This window comes from Sorex araneus, chromosome 2, assembly GCF_027595985.1.
Source record: "Sorex araneus isolate mSorAra2 chromosome 2, mSorAra2.pri, whole genome shotgun sequence".
In the NCBI taxonomy this organism is placed as follows: Eukaryota; Metazoa; Chordata; class Mammalia; order Eulipotyphla; family Soricidae; genus Sorex; species Sorex araneus.
The window spans coordinates 294,907,507-294,928,731 of record NC_073303.1 but is presented as its reverse complement, the minus strand read 5'-3'; the positions used below and the strand labels follow the sequence as shown (position 1 = coordinate 294,928,731).

At 49.4% G+C, this 21,225-nt stretch overlaps 1 protein-coding gene across 3 annotated transcripts in view; it reads right to left on the bottom strand.

Moving 5' to 3' along the window:
- Positions 1-443: 443 nt before the first annotated feature.
- MCF2L2 (MCF.2 cell line derived transforming sequence-like 2) overlaps positions 444-21,225 on the bottom strand; it is a 263,863-nt gene continuing 243,081 nt past the window's right edge. For 2 of the 3 annotated variants that reach the window (XM_055124229.1, XM_055124228.1), the window contains exons 23-28: positions 13,640-13,855; positions 12,546-12,638; positions 12,287-12,365; positions 4,159-4,203; positions 3,464-3,549; positions 444-3,066 (exon numbers count right to left, since the gene is read on the bottom strand). In XM_055124229.1, coding sequence (XP_054980204.1) covers positions 2,974-3,066; positions 3,464-3,549; positions 4,159-4,203; positions 12,287-12,365; positions 12,546-12,638; positions 13,640-13,855 — 612 coding nt within the window. In that variant the 3' untranslated portion in view covers positions 444-2,973. The remainder of the gene's footprint in view (positions 3,067-3,463; positions 3,550-4,158; positions 4,204-12,286; positions 12,366-12,545; positions 12,639-13,639; positions 13,856-21,225) is intronic. The other variant, XM_055124227.1, reaches the window with a different exon arrangement.

The following is a 21,225-nucleotide window of genomic DNA, read 5'->3' as shown; positions in this document are numbered from 1 at the left end:
GCTTTGTAAGGGTCTATATTACAGTGATCACCTGTATCACTTGTCATCCCGTTGATCTTTGATTTGCTCGAGCGGGCACCAGTAACGTCTCCATTTTCCCCTGTCGCGTGTTAGTGTAGCCCAATGATATCTGCTCGCTCCAAGAACAGGAAGAGCCTCAAATCGTTCTTTCAGGGTTTTAGTGATAAAAAAAATCATTTTTTTTTTATTTTAAAGAGTCAGGCTGGGTTCTAAGTGCCCCCCGGTTGTCACACCCATCGGGGACGGCCTGACTCTCCTTCCGTTCCCCTCTACCTGCACTGGGTTTTCAGGCTCCTCATCTTACCTCCCTGCTCTCTCCCACACACCGAGGGACTGAATGAAGCGAAACCCAAATAAATGTTCTGAGGGTCAAAATGCAACATGGGCTGAACAGAATGCAAGTCACTGAAGACCCCGACTCCCCTCTGGGTATAGAAAGAGCTTTATTTTGTTGTGCAAGTCATCACTATGGTCCACACATTTCACACACACACACACACATACACACAAAGTAGCACGAAAGATACTCTGTTGTTAGCAAAAGGTGGGGGGCCCTGAGTCAAGGGCCCCGAGAACTCAGCTCGCCGGTCGAAAACATTTCACGAAGCCACGTGACATCGTGGGTCACTTCCCAGCCACACAGGGAAAGAGCTGGATGGACAGTGAGACTCTCAGTTTCCTTCTTCGTGGCCCCAGCACAGACACCAGCCAGAGGACTGAGCACTCAGTCTGAGCCCAAGTCTAGTGTCCCCTACAGTTCCCAGTCCGAACCCCAGACTAACCCTGACCCTCTGGAATGCTCGGCGCAGTCTACCCTGCTACTTTCTGTCCTCGGGTAGGGAGATGTGACAGCCTGTTGCTCCGGCAGGCTTGCCAAGCGGGCGCGCTGCCCAGAGGCTTGGGAAGGGGAGAGAGACTTCCTGTCGCCATCCCCTGGTAATGGCTCCACATCCTGGGACTGACCATTGGTTCCAGTTCCTGCAGTCTGACCTTCTCCCCACACCCTGTGCCACAGAGCTCTGCACCCAACGTCCTGTTCTCAGAGGGCCCCGTCCCGACACCTCCAGGCTCCAAGACGGGAAGAATCCAGCCGCGTCCCTTGGTTCCCTCCGCCTTCCGCTGCCAGCTGCTTCCTGCACTTACGGCCTGTCTCATGCTTCGTGTCCCCGTGTCCCACACGGCCTTTCAGCATAACACCTCTGGCAGGTGTAGCAAGTCTTCTTGTATTAACTTCTCTCTGTTAAAATAACTGGTATAGTACATCTCTCTCTTTCTCTCTCGCATGGATCCTTACTGAAAATCATTATAATATTAAATAATCCTGAAAATAAATAAATCTGAAAACAGAATAAGCAAAAATACAGAATAGGAAAATAATTTAAATGGCAAAGGCATCCTTGAAAGAAAGAACAGGAATCCTGAAAAATGACTCAAAACTTTCGTATATCAGAAATTCTAAAAAAATTCAGGCATACAATGCCCAAAACGGACTAACTTCCACCCAAGTCATTTATTACAATTTAATTCATTGTAAAGTTAAACAATGCAATAAATTAGCGAATGGTCAAAATAAATAACTCAAAATAAAAATTAACTGAAAATAAATGGCTGTAAAAAAACCCCGTAAAATCACTAAAAAGATTTTACTCTGGAAATAAAATAATTTTTAAAACTTCCAATGAACTCTAATGAATGTAAAAAACAACTGAAAACTCAATAGTGAAAAGTAGAACAACTATGAAAGTAAATAACTCAGCCATAAATGACTGTCAGGCTAATTAATTTGAAGATACATAACTTTGGAACATGTGTGCTGGAGTCTGGAACTCAGGAATGTTTATATTCTAGGCACGAGCTCTGCCACCAAGCTAAGCCCCCAGCTCTTAAAATAACTACGAGCAAGTAACTGAAAATAAATAATAAGAAAAAAAGAAGAAAAGAAAGGAAAGAAGGAAGGAAGGAAGAAAGAGAGAAAGAGAGAGAAAAAGAATGAAAGGAAGAGAAAGAATGAAAGGAATAGAAAGAGTGAAAGAAGAAATGAAGGAAGGAAGGAAGGAAGGAAGGAAGGAAGGAAGGAAGGAAGGAAAGAAGGAAGGAAGGAAGAAGGGAGAGAAAGAAAGAAAGAAAGAAAGAAGGAAAGAAAAGGAAAGAAAGAGAAAGAAAGAAAGAAAGAAAGAAAGAAAGAAAGAAAGAAAGAAAGAAAGAAAGAAAGAAAGAAAGAAAGGAAGGAAGGAAGAAAAAAGGAAAGAAAGGAAGGAAGGGAGAGAGAAAGCAAGGAAAGAAAGTAAGAAAGAGAGAAAGGAAGGAAGGAAGGAAGGAAGGAAGGAAGGAAGGAAGGAAGGAAGGAAGGAAGGAAGGAAGGAAGGAAGGAAGGAAGGAAGAAAGGAAGAGAAAGAACAACATCCTAGTTTGAAGATAATGTAATTATAAACAGGTGACTTAAAGCTATAAAATTAAACGATAACCTCAAATGAAATGAAAATTAGGAAGAATGAATAAAAAGGAAAATTAATTCTCGCTCAAAAGGGATCAGTGGAAACGCAAACGTCGCAGGCCCAGTGGTGGCTCTGGAAAACGGAACCTTCTGGAAGCAGGTCACACCTGCCCCGCGTGCCGCGTCCCGGGGGCCCAGGCAACCCCCTAGTTCCACGAAGTGGGGGGCGCGCGAGGTCAGCCGGGGTGCTGGGGCTCCTGCTCTAGAGCGTCGCAGGGAACAGGCTGCGGGCGACTAGCGCTCCCGGGGCAGGCCGGGGCCCGGGCGGCTCTCAGGGGTGACGGGGTCCCCGGGCACCCCTCCCCGTGCCCTGGGACCCGTCGTGTCCCGCGCGGGGCCCCGCCAAGCCAGCGGACTCCCGCCCGCGCTGCTCCGCCGGGTGCTCTGCGCAGGGCGCTGCGGCTCAATCCGTGGGAGCCGCCGGGACCCCCGCGCGCGCTGTCTTTCCTCCTCCGCACCTACGGGTCTTGCTTGCCGCTGTCTCTCCCTTCCTGGGAGGAGTCGGGGGGACAGGCTTCGTAGCTGTCGTCCAGCTGGAACAGCCCCGAGAGCTGGGGGGTAGGGGGGGACAGAGGCGCATCCTCTGGGTTAGCGGGGAGAGGTCGGAGGCTGGGGAGTGTGGGGGTGGGGCGGGGAGGGCGATGGGGAGGGCGATGGGGAGGGGGGTCTCTGTGCGCAGGTCTGAGTCAGGCCCACCCCAGCTCCCCCAAAAGCTACACTTTGCTAAGGGTGGTGGTGTGGGGGGCCAGATGGGCCGGGAGGAGCGAGCCTCTGGGCACATGTGGTGACCTCAGCTTCCCGGGTTGGGTCACGGAGGAGCCGGGAGAGCAATCAGGGGGCGGGAGAGGGGTCAGGTGGCCGGGAGAGGGGTCGGGGGGCGGGGAGAGGGGTTGAGGGGCCGGGAGAGGGGTGGGGGGGCCGGGGAAGGACGCGGGGGCGGGGAATTACACTCAGCGCGCTGCTCTCCTTCTCCAGGTCTCCGGGCACCCCTCCATCCTCAGGGCTGTCGGAGACCGGCTCCCGGCTGGAGCAGCCTTGGGGAAAGAAGGGAGATAGTGAGTGGTCAGGGACAGACCCCGACCCCCACCCCTTCAGGGGAGCTACTGCACGGTGACCTGCAAGCTCTGGGTTCCAGCTTGGAAGCCTCCAGCTGGACAGAGAAGGGGCGTCCCCGGGGAGTTCAGTCCTTGAATCTTGGCCTCCAAAAAGCACCCCCATCCTCTCTCTCTTTCTGTCTCTGTCTCTCTCCCTCTCTCTGTGCCTCTGTCTCTCTCTGTGTCTCTCACTGTCTCTTTGTCTCTGTCTCTATCTGTCTCTCTGTCACTGTGCCTGCCTTTGTCTCTGTCTCTGTCTCTCACTCTGTATGTGTCTCTCTGTATCTGTTTTTCTGTCTCTCCCTCTCTCTTTCTCTGGGTCTGGGCTACACCCGGTGGTGCTCAGGGCTTACACCTGGCTGTGTGCTCAGGGCTGGCTCCTGGCAGGGCTGGTGAAGGGATGGTTATTGGAGCATTGCATGCCTGAGACTCAATCATGAACAACTTTGTAACTGTGTATCTCATGGTGATTCAGTCCAAAGATAAAATTAAATTTAAAAAAGAGACAATTTCAGAATAGCCTTGGGCATCAGCTGGGCTATTACTCACATTTGGGAGAGATCTGTTTGTCATTGTCTTCATCTTCATAATTATCTGAAGGAAGGAAGCACATTATAAAGGCAAAAGTTACTTTTATTTCCTTTTTTTGGGCGGTGTGGGGCTTGGGGCCACAGCTGCTTGTGCTCAGTGGCTGTTCCTGGCTTCGTGGTAGGAGTGACCCACGGCAGTGCTTGGAGATCACACCAGCATTGACAAGCGCCTTAACTCCTGTACTACCGCTCCAGCCCCTAAAAAGCAAACACAGAGCCAACACACACATGTGTACACACACACACACACACACACACACACACACACACCAGAAAAATCAAACATAAAGACTCGTAGGTTCTTGATATACACATTGACCATGATAACAGCAAAATGTGAAGAGATCTTAGAAAATGAGCAAGAAGAAGAACAAGACTGGTCCCCGATGACTCCCAGCCAAGGGCTGGGAAGACAGACCCTGGGGCCCGGGCGCTCTCCCACTGCAGGCTCCAGACAAATCCTGGTGTGCTGAAGGCAGACAAGAAGGGGAGAGGTGAGCTGGGCAGATTCACCCCGAGGCCGGTCCCGGGGGCCTTTTCTCTCAGTGCATGATCTTGACATCATGTCACATACATCCTAAATGACTCGAGGGAATTTAATTTTAGCACATGATGTTGAGTGAGAACTATCAAGATCTGATGTTTTCCTTAAAAACAATGAAATTTAATAACAAGGAAGCTCCTTTGGTTTAATTTTCCCTTCCAGAATACTTCTGGGGCAGGGGGTGGGGGAGGAGAAGGGAGGGAGCGGAATTACAGACTTTGAAATAACATCGTGGTCTTTTGCTTATTACCCACTGGCTGGCACAGGGACTACTCAATTTATTTACACACACACAACACACACATTTTTTCCTTTCTTTCCTCAGAGACTGCCTTTTCCCCTGAAGTTTTCTGTTTGTTTATTTTGCGTGTCGCAGACCACACACTTAGGTGTGGGCATCCAGACTTACACACCAGATTGGTGGTACTTGTGTGGGGTCCCCACAGCAGGGTGAGGGATTCCCAAAGCAGACTCTGATGGCAATGCCTGCTAGCTCAGCAGCTATATTCTAATGATGGGCTGTAGGATAACACTGGTTTGTCCTTTCTGCCTTGCCACAGGGAGCTTAGGTTTATTGGGAGCTCAGGTTACTCCCATCACAGTGCTCCCATTCCTCTGTGTTTATCTGTAACCTCTTTCTTTGTGCTCTGCTTCCCCAACCAGTCAATCACCTTTATCTCCTAATCAGACTCTGTTAACTTGTGAATATTGCTTTTCTCTTCTCCTTAAGTCCTTTGCATAGTTAATTCAGAGCAATGTCCTTTTTGTATTATAGACACAGGAAGACAGTTTTAATGCTATGCTTTTGTAACTTGGGAGTTAACTGACTCTGAATGGTATTCATTCCTGGGCATCTGTTCTCTTGACTTAAGCCTCAATTGCCCTTACGCCTCAACACCCCAAAAGCAGGGTCCTGACTAGGGACTGGATGAACCCAGGGCAAGCTGTGAGCTACCCTGGCATCGAAATGGGCCAGGCCAAAGTGCCATAATACTTAGCTATAAGTTAAGAGCATGGTCATGGACAAATTCTGTCATGATCCAAAAAAAGGATAGCTAGATAGGACCCTGCTAGGATTAGGAAAGATTAATCTGGCCTGAGCACTGTAGTCTGAGATCTATAGCAAGATGTCCCCAGGAGAGCCACCCTATAAGCTTAATGTATCTCTTACAGTGTCCATACAAAACAACTAATATATATATATATATATATATATATATATATTTTGCTTTTTGGGTCACACCTGGCAATGCACAGGGGTTACTCCTGGCTCTGCACTCAGGAATTACTCCTGGCGGTGCTGAGGGTACCATATGGAATGCTGGGAATCGAACCCGGGTCGACCGCGTGCAAGGCAAATGCCCTACCCGCTGGGCTATCGCTCCAGCCCCTAATATATTTTTTTAATTAATTTTTAATTTATTTATTAGTGAGTCACAGTGGGGCTACAGTTACAGATTTATACATTTTCGTGCTCATGTTTCCTTCATACAAAGTTCGAGGACCCATCCCTTCACCAGTGACCATTCTCCACCACCAATAAACCCAGCATCCCTCCCCCCACAAATCCCATCTCCCCCTGCCCCCCCCCACTGTTCTTCCCTTTTGTTCTCTCTCTCTAATTAGGTGTTGTGATTTGCAATAACGGTGTTGAGTGGCCATTGTATTCAGTCTCTAGTCTACATTCAGCACACTTCACCCTTCTCCCATGTGGCCTCCAACCACATTTTGCTTGGTGTTCCCTTCTCTATCTGAGCTGCCTTTTTTCCCAGAATGTGAAGCCAGCTTCCAAGCCATGGAGTCAACCTCCTGGTACTTATTTCTACTATTCCTGGGTGTTAGTCTCCTACTCTGTTATTCTATATTCCACAGATGAGTGCAATCTTTCTATGTCTGTCTCTCTCTTTCTGACTCATTTCACTTAGCATGATACTTTCCATGCCGATCCACTTATATGCAAAGATCATGACCTCCTTTTTTCTAACAGCTGCATAGTATTCCATTGTATAGCTGTACCAAAGTTTCTTCAACCAGTTCTAGGGCACTCAGGTTTTTTCCAGATTCTGGCTATTGTAAATAACGCTGCGATGAACATATGAGTGCAGATGTCATTTCGACTATACTTTTTTGCTTCTCTGGGATATATTCCCAGCAGTGGTATTGCTGGGTCAAATGGAAGCTCAATTTCTAATTTTTTGAGAATTGTCCATATTGTTTTCCAAAAGGGCTGAACCAGTCGGCATTCCCACCAGCAGTGTAGAAGGGTCCCTTTCTCCCCACGTCCTCTCCAACAGTGGTTGCTTTTGTTCTTTTGGATGTCTGCTAGTCTCTGTGGTGTGAGGTAGTATCTCATGGTTGTACAAAACAACTAATATTAAGAAGTAGAATTAAGATGTTAATTAAGATGTTAATTAAGTTATTGGACTAAGGAGAGAAGAAACACCCCTAGGTGGTATTTCTGCCCTTGAGCCTGATGGGCGATCAGGAAGGGCTTTTGATACACTGATTGTACTACCCCCAATGCTGGGGAGTTGAGAGAGACTAGAGAGAGAGTCCAGGTTGCGAGATGGAGCGGGCGTGGAGACATGAACGGGAGAGACAGGAGGAGCTGGGAATGAGGGGCAGTGTGAGACTAGAATGGGGGGCTTAGTGAGACTGAACAGGCGAGTGGGGAGAATGGAATAAACGGCAACTGATCATCAACCAGCTGATCATTCAACCCATGGCATTGGCCGTTGGGGTGGACAGTGGGGGGAGTGGTGCGAGATCACCGAACGCAGGCAGCAGGAGAGAGAGCCTCCAGGGCTCCCTAGCCGGTTCGTGCATACAAAATGGGCCAAGTAGTTTTTATTTTCTTTCAAGCTATATTTTTCTCTATTTCTCACAAGCGTGCCAGATGCTGCAAGGGCATCTTCACCCCACGGACTAAAGGACATCACGTCTCCTGTGGGGGTGGAGAACAGCCTTAAGGCACTGTCGCCAGAGCTCCCTCTCTCTGCTGGCTGTTGGCAACAATGCGCTCCTGGGAATGGACTCGCAGGCCGAGGAGCTCTGTCTGACCGGCTTTGAATTCCCGCAGCCAGCCTGTAGGAAGCAGACAGTTTGGGACCATCATGGGTGAGAAGCACTGAAGCGCCAAAAAGGCTAATTCATCCTAAGAGGTGAATGAGATGCGTGAGTTTGTACTGGCTCCAGGGAAAGCCTTCGGCCTGAGTCCTAACTGCTGTGCTGTGGCCCATCTCTGCGTAACCCGGCCAGCTCTGCCTCCTAAGACTAAGGCCCCTGAGGTCACTTTCTGCGACCTAACTCATTCTGTTAGGTCTGCTGAGCCCACAGGGGGGGAGTCCCTGGGAAGTCTGGGGAGGTGGCTAAGTAAAAGCATTCCTATCTAGGGTGTCGGGCTAGGGAGTCCACTTCCTTGGCCATCCTGTCTTTAGGCTAACAGGAAGCAAATCATCCCTAAGCATTCAAATGAATTACTTTCACATTCTACATATTCTTAGAGCCCCCTTTTTTTAAAAAAAATTATTTTTTTAATCTCTACTCCCACCTAGTTTATTCCAGCACTACTTTGCAGGGCCAGAGAGATAGTATAGCTTGTAAGGCCCTTGCCTTGCATGCACTGACCCAGGTTTGATCCCCAGTAGCCCACAGAGCCCCCTGAGCCCATTATGTCAATTAAACCTTAATAAAGCTGGTGTCTTGTAGCCTGCTTCTCCCTCCGAGAGAAACTGGCAAGCTTCTGAGAGTTTCCTGTCCACACGGGACAGCCTTGCAAGCTTCCCATAGTGTATTCATATGCTAAATTCAGTAACAAGCTGGATCTCATTCCCCTGACCCTGAAAGAGCCTCCAGTGCAGACATCACATCCTTGGGAGGGCTGAGTCGAGAGAGACTTCTGTGATCTCAGGGAAAGGACAAATGAGAGGTTACTGGACCCGCTCGAAAAATCAACGATTAATGGGATTTCGTGATTTGTGTGAAAGCTGGTTGAGCAGCTGGTGGTCTAGGGCTGAAGAAAGAGCACCGGAGGGAAAGCTCTTCCCTTGCATGCAGCGGACCCTGGCTCAATGCCCAGCACTAGGAGTGACCCCAGGAGCACGGAGCCAGGAATTACTCCTGAGCACCACTGGGTGTGGCCCCCACAACAAAAAAGTTGTAGGACAAACACTTTAAAGAGTGAAAGTGCACAATCCCCAAGTATTCACTCTCGCTATTTGAATCCCACAGTTTTGGGGAAGGACCCAGAAATGTAGACCTGTAACAAGTATTTGAAGCAATCTGAATCAACAAATAGGAAGGGGGCTGGAGCGATAGTACAGCGGGTAGGGCGGCCGACCTGGGTTTGATTCCCAGCATCCCATAGGGTCCCCTGAGCACCGCCAGGAGTGATTCCTGAGTGCATGAGCCAGGAGTAACCCCTGTGCCTCGCCACATGTGACATCCCCCAAAATAAATAAATAAAACAAGCAGGAAGGGAAGGACTTGTGGGATTGTCAGCGGCTGTTTGAGTGTTAGATGAGTTGGTGTCCACACAAGGTCCTTGGCAAAGACAGGAAGACTAACGGCGCTTGAGTGTTTAAGGAAGTTCTGCCCGGTTACTAACTGAGCAAAAGCTTCAGAGGCAGCGTGTCCTGACCTGACCCTTGAGAAACACTGATCTGTGAGGTAAGGATTTTTAGAACACGCTTCATAATACAATGTTGTTTTCAGAGAAAACAAGGACACTTACACACCCCTTCACCTCCCTCCCTACCCCATCTTATCATTATACAAATGGAAATGTACTTGTTCCTGGTTCATGGCAGAGGCCTACAGGTTACAAGAAGAATTCATGTAGGGCTGGAGAGACAGTATAGGGCTTGGTATGGTTATAGTATAGGTACTTGCCTTGCATGTTACTGTCTGGGATTGGATCCCCAGAATTGTATATGTTTTCCTGAGTACCTCCAGGAGTGATTCCTGAGCACAAAATCAGGAGTAAGCCCTCAGCACTGCTGGATATGGCCCTAAATCCAATCCAACCTAACCCAACCCAACCCAACCCAACCATACCTAACTAAATTAAGTCTAACTCACATCGTGGGGCAGAGATGTGATTCAGAAGTAGAGCATTTGCCTTAAACATGTGAGGCCCTAGGTTTGAACCAGGAAGGAGGGAAGAAGGGAAGGAAGGAAGGAAGGAAGGAAGGAAGGAAGGAAGGAAGGAAGGAAGGAGGGAGGGAGGGAGGGAGGGAGGGAGAGAGGGAGGGTGAGGGAAGGAAGGAAGGAGGGAAGGAAGGAAGGAAGGAAGGAAGGAAGGAAGGAAGGAAGGAAGGAAGGAAGGAAGGAAGGAAGGAAGGGAGGGAGGGAGGGAGGAAAAGAAAAAAGAAAAGAAAGAAAGGAGGGAAGGAAGAAAGGAGGGAAGGAAGGAAGGAAGAAAGAAAGGGAGGGAGGGAAAGAAAATAGAAAAGAAAGAAAGAAAGAAAGAAAGAAAGAAAGAAAGAAAGAAAGAAAGAAAGAAAGAAAGAAAGAAAGAAAGAAAGAAAGAAAGGAAGGAAGGAAGAAAGGGAGAGGGAAAGAAAGGGAGAGGAAAAGAAGGAAGGAAGGGAAGGAAAGGAAGGAAGGAAGGAAGGAAGGAAGGAAGGAAGGAAGGAAGGAAGGAAGGAAGGAAGGAAGGAAAGAAGGAAGGAAGGAAGGAAGGAAGAAGGAAGGATGGACTGAGATCATTTGGATATGACAACTTTTAGTTTATATCCATCTGATGCTGCACACCCAGCCTTATCAACCTTATCACCTGCTATGATTAGAGATGAAGAAAGAACATGGAAATATGGAATTCCTTCTAAGTCTCTGAAGATGAAGTTTCCTTTTTTATTTTAAAGAAATTTTCCTTACCAAATGCACACTGTTAGTACAAATGATAAAAAATGTCCCACAAATTAAGCATTTCTTAATGTCATTAGTATTAGCTAAAGGAAATATAACTCAATCGATGAAGTTTGAGCCGGATTTCTCTGTAACTGAGTGTCGCCTGCATAGTGAGCTTCGGGAGGTTTTGGATGCCCCCTTCCACCTTCCTCTCCTTGGGGGTAGCCTTAGCACTTGAAAATAGCTCAGGAGCATACTGCAAATGGGTCGTGTACAGGGTGTAAGGCCCTTGCCTCGCATGTGGCCAATCCTGGTTTGATCCTGGGCACTGCATATAACCCTGAGCATGGAGATAGGGGTAATGCTTAAGCACCACATGTGTGCCCCAAACTGGACCCCAGAAAGTAAAGAAAATGAGCAGTTTGGCAGCTGCAGGAGAGGGCAGGACAGAGTTCCAACTGCCTTCAAAGTCTCCTTGGTGGTGACTTGTCATTATTTGACTGAGCTGTGAATTCACTGGAATCATCTATTAAAACCGATTTAGAGAGTGGCCAGTGTGGAAAGCCATTTCCCCTAAGGCATTTCTTTCATTTTTTTAAAACAAATGATTGGAGACAGTTGTTTCACTTCTTGTTTTCCCCCAACACTGGATAACAGGGGCAAAAGAGACAAAAAAAAAATGTTTTTAAAGAAAAACCTTGAAAAGACTGGGGAGAGAGTATAGTAGGTAAGGCCTCCCTCCTGAACACTGCTGACCCAGATTCTATCCCTAACACCCCCACATGGTCCCCCGAGGCAGCCAGGAGTGATTCCTGAGTGGAGAGTCAGGAGTCAGCTCTGAGAGCCACTGGCGGTGGTGCCTTCCCCCTCCAAGAAACTCTTGAAACAGTTAAAAAATGATTCTGAGTAAAAGAAGCTAGACAGGAAAAAAATGCCATATATATGGCTCCAATCCTGTAAAATGCCCAGAATACAAAAAATCTAGGAAGCAGAGTGACTTCCGAAGCTGGAGAGGGAATAAATGCAAACCGCTACATCATTTCTTAGTTTTTATGGGCGTGGGGGGTTGGCGGGTGAGGCTGATGAAAATTCTGAAATTAGTAGTGATGGCTTCCCCATCTTGTGAAGAGACTGAAATGGACTGAATTGATATTTTAGAGAGTAATTTGGGGCCAGCCTGCTCTAGTACAGCATTTAGGGCGCTCGTCTTGCATGAGGTCAACCCTAATTCGATTCCCAGCACCACACATGGATTCCCAAGCACTTCCAGGGGTGATCCCTGAGCACAGAGCCAGGAGTAAGCTCTGAGCACTGCTGGGTGTAGCTATTCAAAAGAAACTGAAAAAAAAAATTACCTCTCCCCAAACACAAGAGAATGAACTTTAAGGTATAGTCATCTAGTCATCTTAAAAACAGTACGGCTTTTGAAAGAGGACATTTAAGTCTTGAGTGGTTTCTAGAGTACCTTCGCACTCAAGAAGCTGACAGTGGCACCGAGGTCTATGGGGACAATGCATTTACAAACAACTGCACGCAATCTACAGTGAGTCCTGGGACCTGCGGGCTCCGTGAAGCGGTGACCACAGTTACTGTCCTGGAGCCATCTGGTCTAAGAGCGTCTCCGGACCACAGTGCTCGTCCGGGGCTGAGCTCGGCGAAACTCTCTGGGTGGAAGTCTATAGGGAACTCTTACCTTTAATACTGCTTTGCTGCTGCATCAATAATTTACTTATTGCTGAAAACCAGCAATCTCTGGTTTCTTTCGAAGCTGCCTGCAAGGATAAGTACAAAAATAATCTGAGTAGCAGGCCGATGGGCACGCTGATTTCACCGCGTTTCGGTTTTCTGCGTGACGTTTAAGATACAGAGCTGGGACACGTCCGTCAGGTTCAAGGGAGAACAGAAGAGAGCGAGAGCAGAGGACACCAGGACGGAACAGGCGTTCGCCTTACCTGGAGGATGTACTTCTCAAGTCCATTTTGGTTGGAGAGCTCAAACTTTTTGGTGCTCCCCTTTCCCAGCGGGCGAATTGAAAGTGTTGCCAACTGTCGTAAGGAAAAAAGAAAAAAGAAGAAAAAAAATTGAGGTCCTCTTATTTTGAGTTTGTTTGGGAATGTGTTCTTGCTAGCCACGTGAATTCTTTCGGTTCTTCATAGAACTCCTTTCCCATCTTTCTCGCCAAGGCTTTGCTCTCCCTCTTCTCCCCCGCCCCCAACTCAGCCACTGCGGAAGGCTGGGGGCGGGGTGGGTGGGGAGTGAGGGTGCCCCTGAACAGAGCCTGTCACTCTGCCGTCCCTCTGGACTCTTTCTGAGGACAGCGCAGACGGCAGAGACAATACTTTGGCGTGGTCAGAGCCGTGGGCCATCTCTCCTTCAGCCTTCTGCCTTTGACAGGAACCGTGACGAAAAACAGTAAAGCACGCACCAGGATTCAATCCCTGGCACCGCATGCCCTCAGCCCCCCACCCCAGTAGCGTCAGGAGTGGCCCACATGATAAAGGTGACAAAAAAAAATCTAAAATATTGGCTGGGGAAATATTTCCGTGATAGAGCACATGCCTCAGTGGGATTTCCCACACAGCAGGGGGAAAGAAAAAGAACATCTCAACTTAGCAAACGTGACTAAAAATATATTCTTTGAAGCACCAGAAGACATGTGTGTGTGTGAGTGTGATATGACTGGCCACATATGAAACATTTTCTACACAAGAGGCGTCCATTGGTGTGAACACAGTTGCTAGACAATCACATATCCCACTGTCAGGACAAGCCACATCTCTATCAGTGATGCGGGGCTGAGAAAGGCGAGTGGAGGACCAAAATCCACCCTGTGCTCTCTCATCAGCAAATTTTCCTTTTGGCCCTTCTCGCTCCTTCACACAAAGGCCTCTCTCGGCGCTGGAGCTGGGCAGGCCTAGGAGCGGCCCCCAGCTCTGCTACGTGGCACGTGGCAAGTTCACCCCCCTTTCTGGGCTGTGCTTTCTGATCTGTGAAGTGAGGCTGAGCAGCCGTGGGTGGCCCTCCGGCCCCCGCACGCTCCCTTTACCTTCATCGACTTCTTAAAGCTGTGCTGAGGGGACAGGCCCTGGCCGCTGGGATCCACTCGGATCTTACAGAACACAAGGCCCCTTTCAAAGAGGTAGATCTGCCTCTGGCTGGGCTTAAATCGGATAAAATCCTTCATCTTCGAACGGTCCTTGTGGATGCTCCAGACGCTGAAAGAGTCGCACATCAACAGCTTGCCCAGTTTCCCGACGTCGTCCTTGGGGAAAACCCAGACACACACAAAATCAGCTGCTGCATTTCTCAAAGGGCCGCTCTTCGCGGGGGCCTGTCCTCACACGAAAAGGCGGGTGCCTCTGAGGTCTACGGTCTTTGCAATGTCACCACCGATGTCAAGCTGCCACTAAATTGAGCTTCCACAGAACCCAGCAATCCCGCTTCTGGGAATATACCCCAGGGGCCCCAAAACACGCTGCAGGAAAGCCATCATCTGGGGTGGGGAGTGCCCAGCTCCCGAGCTCGCTCCTCGGCCCCTCATTCGGAATCCCCAGTGTGCTTGCTGGTCACTGCCTCACACAGCAGAGCTGTATCTCCTTCTCTATCTGACGAGTGCCATGCCCAGTAACGCCGAGTGTTTGGTGAGGTTTTTAGGCAGGTGTGGCCCTTGGAGGCCCCCAGCACTGTTGGGTTTGAACAGTACCACGACGTCAGGCCAAGCACTGAACAGCCGTAACTGACTGCATGTCTCCAGGTGTGGATCCCAGGTCTTTTGGGCACCGTTTGGGAGCCTCCCTTCCCCCCAGCCCCCCAATAAATAAACTTGATTTAAAGATATCGGCCCTCTCAACCACAGATGAATGGATCAAGAAGCTAAGTGAAGTCAGAAGGAAAAGGATAGATGTAAAATGATCTCTCCCGTATGTGGGACAGTAAGGAAGTGACGAAGGTCGAAAGGCAACACAATGGGAGAACTAATCCACACAACTGAGCTGGGGGATGAGCGACATGAGAGGGAGGGGTATTGGGGTCCTTGGGAGAGGGAGGTGGGTACACTGGTGATGGGGGTGGTGCTGGAATTACGTGCCTAAGAAACCATTACTAATAGTATTGTGTGGGCTGGAGAGGTAGTAGAGTGAGTAAGGTGGTTGCCTTGTATGCTAAAGGGAGGGAGGGAGGGAGGTAGAGGGAGGAAGGGAGGGAGGGAGGGAGGGAAGGCGTGAGGTAATGAGGGAGGGAGAGAGAGAGAGAGAGCTGGGTATTTGGGAGGGACTTACGTTTCCTTATATTGTACACAAGCTATAACTTCCCAAGCACCTGGAAGTTCACATGCAAATCCTTTCCACCATACTCAAGGCCCCACAGACTCAGGCAATATAAACACCTGCTGGTTTTACAGACTCAACATTCAAGGACGTGCTCAGGAGCGTGGCCAGGAGTGCAGACACGGTCAGGCTGTGGTTTGTCTCAAGGTCAGGGGCCACGTGCACATCCCTGTGCAGATGTCTGTTCCCTGGGAATGATTCATTTAGGGACATTCAGTGAGTTGGGGGCTGGGGCTGGGGGAGTAGGATAGGACGCTAAATGCTTCCACTAAACAGGTAAATGAAAGAAAAGCTTGGCACAGTGACACCTCTGCACTGGACTGAAGTGTCTTTCCCCCAAACTCCTGGCCCCCTGGATCCCCAAACAGGATGCTCTTCGGAAACAGTCTTGGCAGAGATGCTTAGCTTACATGCAATTCCACTGGATTCGAATCCAGCGACTGCTGTCCTGATAAGGAAACAGAAAACAGCCGGGTGAAGACAAGCAGAAATTGGGAGTGATGAGGCTGGATTGGGAGTGAATCCAGGCAGCCAAGCCCGGCTCACAGCCGGTAGAAGCCAGGAGCAATTCTTTCAAGTAGCCCTAGAGGGCGTCAGGGGCTGTAAACGCCTGACAACTTCGAGGGGCGGCAGAGCTATACTATAAATCACCGCTTGGTGGTGCTAGACTAAACGAAGACGCCAGGGCCAAAGCGATAGGGCAGGCGTTAAGGTATTTGCTTTGCAGGGTCAAATGGGAGTTCAATTTCTAATTCTTCAAGGAGCGATACCGCTTCTGGGAATATATCCCAGAGAAGCAAAAAAGTATAGTCGAAATGACATCTGCACTTCTATGTTCATCGCAGACTGTACACAATAGTCAGAATCTGGAAAAAACCCGAGTGCCTGAATACAGATGACTGGTTAAAGAAACTTTGATCTACACAATGGAATACTATACAGCTGTTATAAAAGATGAAGTCATGAATTTTGCATATAAGTGGACCAACATGAAAAATATCATGCTAAGTGAAATGAGTCAGAAAGAGAGAGACAGACATAGAAAGATTGCACTCATCTGTGGAATATAAAATAACAGAGTAGGAGACTAACACCCAAGAATAGTAGAAAAAGTAGACTATAGATTGAACACGATGGCCACTCAATACCCCTATTACAAACCATAACACCCAAAAGGAGAGAGAGAACAAAAGGGAATGCCCTGCACAGAGGCGGTGGGGGGGGGGAGGGGGGATGGGATTGAGGGATGGGAGGGGTGGGAGGGATACTGGGTTCACTGGTGGTGGAGAATGGACACTGATTGAGGGAGGGGTGCCCGAATATTGTACGAGGGAAACACAAGTATGAAATGTGTAAATCTGTTACTGTACCCTTATGGTGATTCACGAATAAAAAAAATTAATAAATTAAAAAAAAACCCACAAAGGTATTCGCTTTGCAGGTGGCAGGTCCTGGTTCCATTCCCCCGCACTGCAGGTGGTCCCCCGAGCACCTCCAGGAGGGATCCCTGAGTGCAGAGCAGGAGTAAGCCCTGAGCACTGTCGGGTGGGGCCTCAAGGCAGCAAAATAAAGAGTGAAAATGACCCCAGTCAGTTCTCCACAGACACGCGATGCTGTACTAACACCTGGCTGTGTGCAAGAGGCTGATATACTCTGGAGCTGAAGTGACAGGACCGTGGGGAGGGCACTTGCTTTGCACGTGGCTGACCCTGCTTCGATTCCTGGCACCCCATAGGGTCCCCTAGGCCCACCAGTACTGACCCCCTAGTGCAGAGCCAGGAGTAAGCCCTGAGCACTGCCCCGTGTGGCCCCTAAATCAAAACAAACAAAAAAAATCTGACACGTGTGAGCCCAGAGAGACTCAGGGGCTCCCCGCAGGCCCCCTTCCAAAAACAAAGACCGATGTGAGAATCTGCGGTGCCTCATTCCTATGCAAACGGACTGTAAAAGAAACTGGCAAATGCCACCATGTTCTTTGGGGGACATCTTAGGGGACAAGGCGGGTATCTTACACAGTGCTCAGGAGACCTGGTGGCCCCAGCTATGATTCTCAGCCAAACGGGTGGGCGGTTCCGTGCAAGGTCCTGGGAGGCCATGCTGCATAGGCCCTGAGGTGCTGGGGATTCCTGGGCCACCGGGGCGGTGCTCGGGGGCCTCCAAGGCTGCACCCAGACATGCTCGGAAGACCACCTGGTGCCAAGAATCGCGCCCCAGGCCAGTGCCTGCCGGATGAGCACCCTCACTGCTGTACTGTCTCCTGGCCCCCAATCACAGGTACGCGCCTGATGGAATTTCAAACGTGGCTGCATCGGCCAAAGGAGAAGCTGGCTGGGAGTGGTGGAAGCGAGCCTGCAGAAGGAGAGCATCCTGGCCACCCGGACTCTCCTTCCCGGCAGTGACAACTCACGTGACAGAGCTATTTTACTTCTTGCACAAAGAAGCCGGAAGCAGAGGCCCAGGAGACAGTTTAACGGGTGAAACTGTGCCTGGCAGGCTCAAGGGCCAGAGTTCAATCCTTGACCTAGCAACAAGCACTCCCCCCACCCCCACCCAGCCCTCCCTCGCCCCCCCCATCCCCACCCCTTCCCGCCCTGCAGAGGAGTAGTGGGTGCTATGATCCCAGCACTAACTGGAGGGCTCCCAGCACTGCTGAAGTACCTGTCAGCCCTCATGGCCCGGGAGGGGCCTATTTAAAAGAAGCAGAAGCAGGAAACATCTGCGCCAGTGAATCAGCACAGGCTGGTCCAGAAATGGGAAGCAGAAGCTGTGGGCTGAGGGAGGCTGCAGTGACAATGGCCAGAAGCAAAGCCGTCCCTGTGTAGCTGGATAAGATTTACCATAGACGTCGGAGGCCCTGACCCTTCCACCATCCTCGCCTGCGTGCCAGGCACCGTGCTCGTGACCTCATTGTGATCTAATCCCCTTGGCTCCTCCCAGCCAGCCTTCAAGGCGGTGAGGATGGGGAGAAGCAGCCCAGGGAAAGTCCCTTTGACGAGTCACTCCGCCGCCTCTCTGCAGCCAAGACTGCGGAAAGGAAGAACCCGAACGGAATTAAAATATTTATTCCTAGCTCACAAAAGGCTTGCCATAAGCAATACTTCCTTTATTGAATGACAAAAGTGTACTCTAGAAAATAAAATGTTTCATTCCGTCTTAAACTTTCAACTTTGGAACTCGTCGGGATTTAAAAGGATTCTAAATTCATCTCTATGTTATGCACAAGGATTGACTAGAGTGGAAATTTTTTTCTTGGCAATAGAGGGAAATAAATTCCATCTCAGTGTTCAAAAAAAAAAAAAACCATTTTAGAGGCAGGGGAGGGTACACACTGGTTCTCAGGGACTGTTCTGGCATTGTGCTCAGGAATCACTCCTGGCAGTGTTCAGGGAACCCTATGAAATGGCAGGGATCAAACCTAGGTTGACCACATGCAAGCATGCAAGGCAAGTGCTTAACCTCTGTACTACCCCCCTGGCCCACAAATAAAATACATTTTTAAAAATTAAGTAAGGAGGGGCTGGAGCAATAGCACAGCGGGTAGGGCATTTGTCTTGCACACAGTTGACCTGGGTTTGATTCCCAGCATCCCATATGGTCCTCTGAGCACTGCCAGGAGTAATTCCTGAGCGCAAAGCCAGGAGTAACCCCTGTGCATCACTGGGTGTGACTCAAAAAGCCAAAAAGAAAAGTTAAGTAAGGAACTGGAGAGATGGTACAGCAGGTCAGGCATTTGCCTTGCAAGGGCTGACTTGAATTTGGTCCTCATATGGTCCCCTGGACACTGCCAGGAGTGATCCTTAGCATCGCCGGGTATGGGCCCCCAAAATCTTCTTCTCCCTTCAAATTAAAACCTCTGCGATTAACTTAATGCAGAATTAAATTGTATGTAATAGAGAGAAAATGTAAATATCGAGAAGAATTTTTTTCAAGTAGTTTTAATTATAAATTCATCCTCTCAAGTTTCATTTCTTTCCTTTATGAAATCAAACTAGTATTAGAAGACAAGTAAACAAATCAAGCGGCTACGTTCTGGATTCACCCAGCCAACCAGCATGTAATTGCAAACACCTTGTAATAACGCTCTTGGCAAAGAACCTCAGGATCATTAACTGCATTCATAGTGATGGAGCTGTTCGTATGTCTCACACACACACACACACACACACACACACACACACACACACACACTGTACACACTGCAGTTCTGAGCATTCTCTGGAACTATGCACCAGTGTAAATGCGGCCACCTGAGTACTGGGGACAGGAGCCGCTTTGTTTCCTGAATCACAGCAAGCCCAACGGACTGTTTCCACGACACTGGCCAGAGAACTAGCAGGAAGGGGGGATAAAAAGATCACAGTTTCTCACTCTGAATTAATTTGCATGGTTTCATTTATGACATGGAAGGGAAACAAAGGTCATTTCATCTGCCCAAGCCTCAAACACAGTCTGTTAAAGCCAGGTGAATGGAAGAGAGAGCGGGCCAGAGTACAGGAAGGAGGACACTTGACTTGTCTGTGGCCAACTGTGGTTCTAATCCAGCCCAAGACCCCAGCAGCACATGTTCCCCCAGCATGCCAGGCCAGAGTTGACCAAACAGAGCTGGGAATAGCCTCAGCACATCAGGGTGTAGCCTGAAACAATCACACACACACAGACAAGCATACACAACACACACACACAGGTAAAGGTAAAGAGAGAGCGAAGGAAAAGTGTCTGCACACATGATTCTCAGAGCACGGGGTCCTGTGTGGAGGCCAGTGTTCTAGTCCCAGGAATCTGAGACCGTGTCAGGTGACAGGGGCATTTAGGTTGCGGGAGGAAGGAAGGAACCAGCTGACCTGGAGATGGGGCGATTAGCATGGAGCATCTGGGAGGGAGGGGGGTGACCCAAGTCTTCACCGGTCGGTAAAAGTGTCCGAGGAGGGGAGGGTCAGTGTGGTGCTACTGATGACAGAGGTTCTCGGCACGCCCCGGCCCTGTGGGCTTTCTGGCAGATGGAGGCGGAGGCCAGGGCATATGTGTCAGTCTGAGAACATGTGTCAGGCCTGGGAGGCAGAGAGGCAAGGAAAGAGATTCTCCCCTAGAGCTTTCACTAGGGCAGCCCGGAGATTTTATTGACTTATTTTAATTTTTATTGTGGTTCTATGACTTATAAGACTGTTAGTGATGGCTTCCTATGCACATAGTTCCAAAACCGTACCTATGTCCAGTGTATCCACCTTCACACCCCAAGGACCCCAACACTTCTCCCTCTCAGCCCCCATCCCCACCCCCACTCAACTGTGTGGATCAGTTACCCTGTTGTGCTGCCTTTGGCCCTTTGCTGCTACCTTACTGTGTGACTTCAAGTGCCACACAGGAGAGATCATTCTGTGTCTGTCCCTTCCCTTCTGACTGACTTCACTCAGCATGGTATCCTCTCCGCCTACATTACTGCACGTGGCGTGATTTTGCATATTTAGCCCACAACTTCTTGATCCACTCACCCACAGGTGTGGATCTGAGTTGTTTCCAATTCTTGGCCATGGTAGTGAATGTGACTACGAACACAGGTGTGCGGGGACGCCCTCAGAGTTTAGCTTCTGGAGACTGCACTTGACCTCAGCCCCCTGGAATGTAAGAGCATCCCCTGTGCTGCCCTAGGCCACGAAAGCTGTGGGGGAATCTGTTGTGACAGGAATCTGTTGTGACAGGAAGTCCTGAGTGGGAGTCTGGACCACACTCACAGGGGAAACAGCGGAAGGTGAACTCGGTCCCAGTCCCCAGATGATCAGACAGGTGCAGGTTTGCCCTGAGAGCCAAGCGCTGTCCTGCAGAAGCAACAGCTCAGTGCCAGCAGGAACTCCTTGGGCGCTTCCCCCCAGCCACCTGGGTGAAGGGACTCGGGGAATATAAGGGAGCACCCTGTAAAGTGAGGTCAGACTTTCACTTTCCAGTTTCAAAGCAATTTTTCACAGAGAAAACTTGTGTGGAGAAGGGAAATCTTTTAATTTTGTAACAGCCCCACAAGGCAGGAACTACATTGCTCCTTCAGCACGTTCCCAACAGGTGTTCGGGACCCTGAATTTCTGTTTTTGTTTTTTTTTTCAGAGTGTGGGTAAGCCTCAATATTCACAAAAATGCTGAGAGGTGCTTTGTGTCCCCGCAGTCCAGGTTTGCTGGTGGATTTTGGTTCCTCTCCACGTGCCCCACTCTCTAACTTTGCCACATCTTCTGTCTTTAGGAGACCAAATCTGCCTTCTGTGTGACATGTTCCAGTGCTCGCAGCTCCGAGGCCAGAGCAACAGTAGGGCAGGTGGGGAGC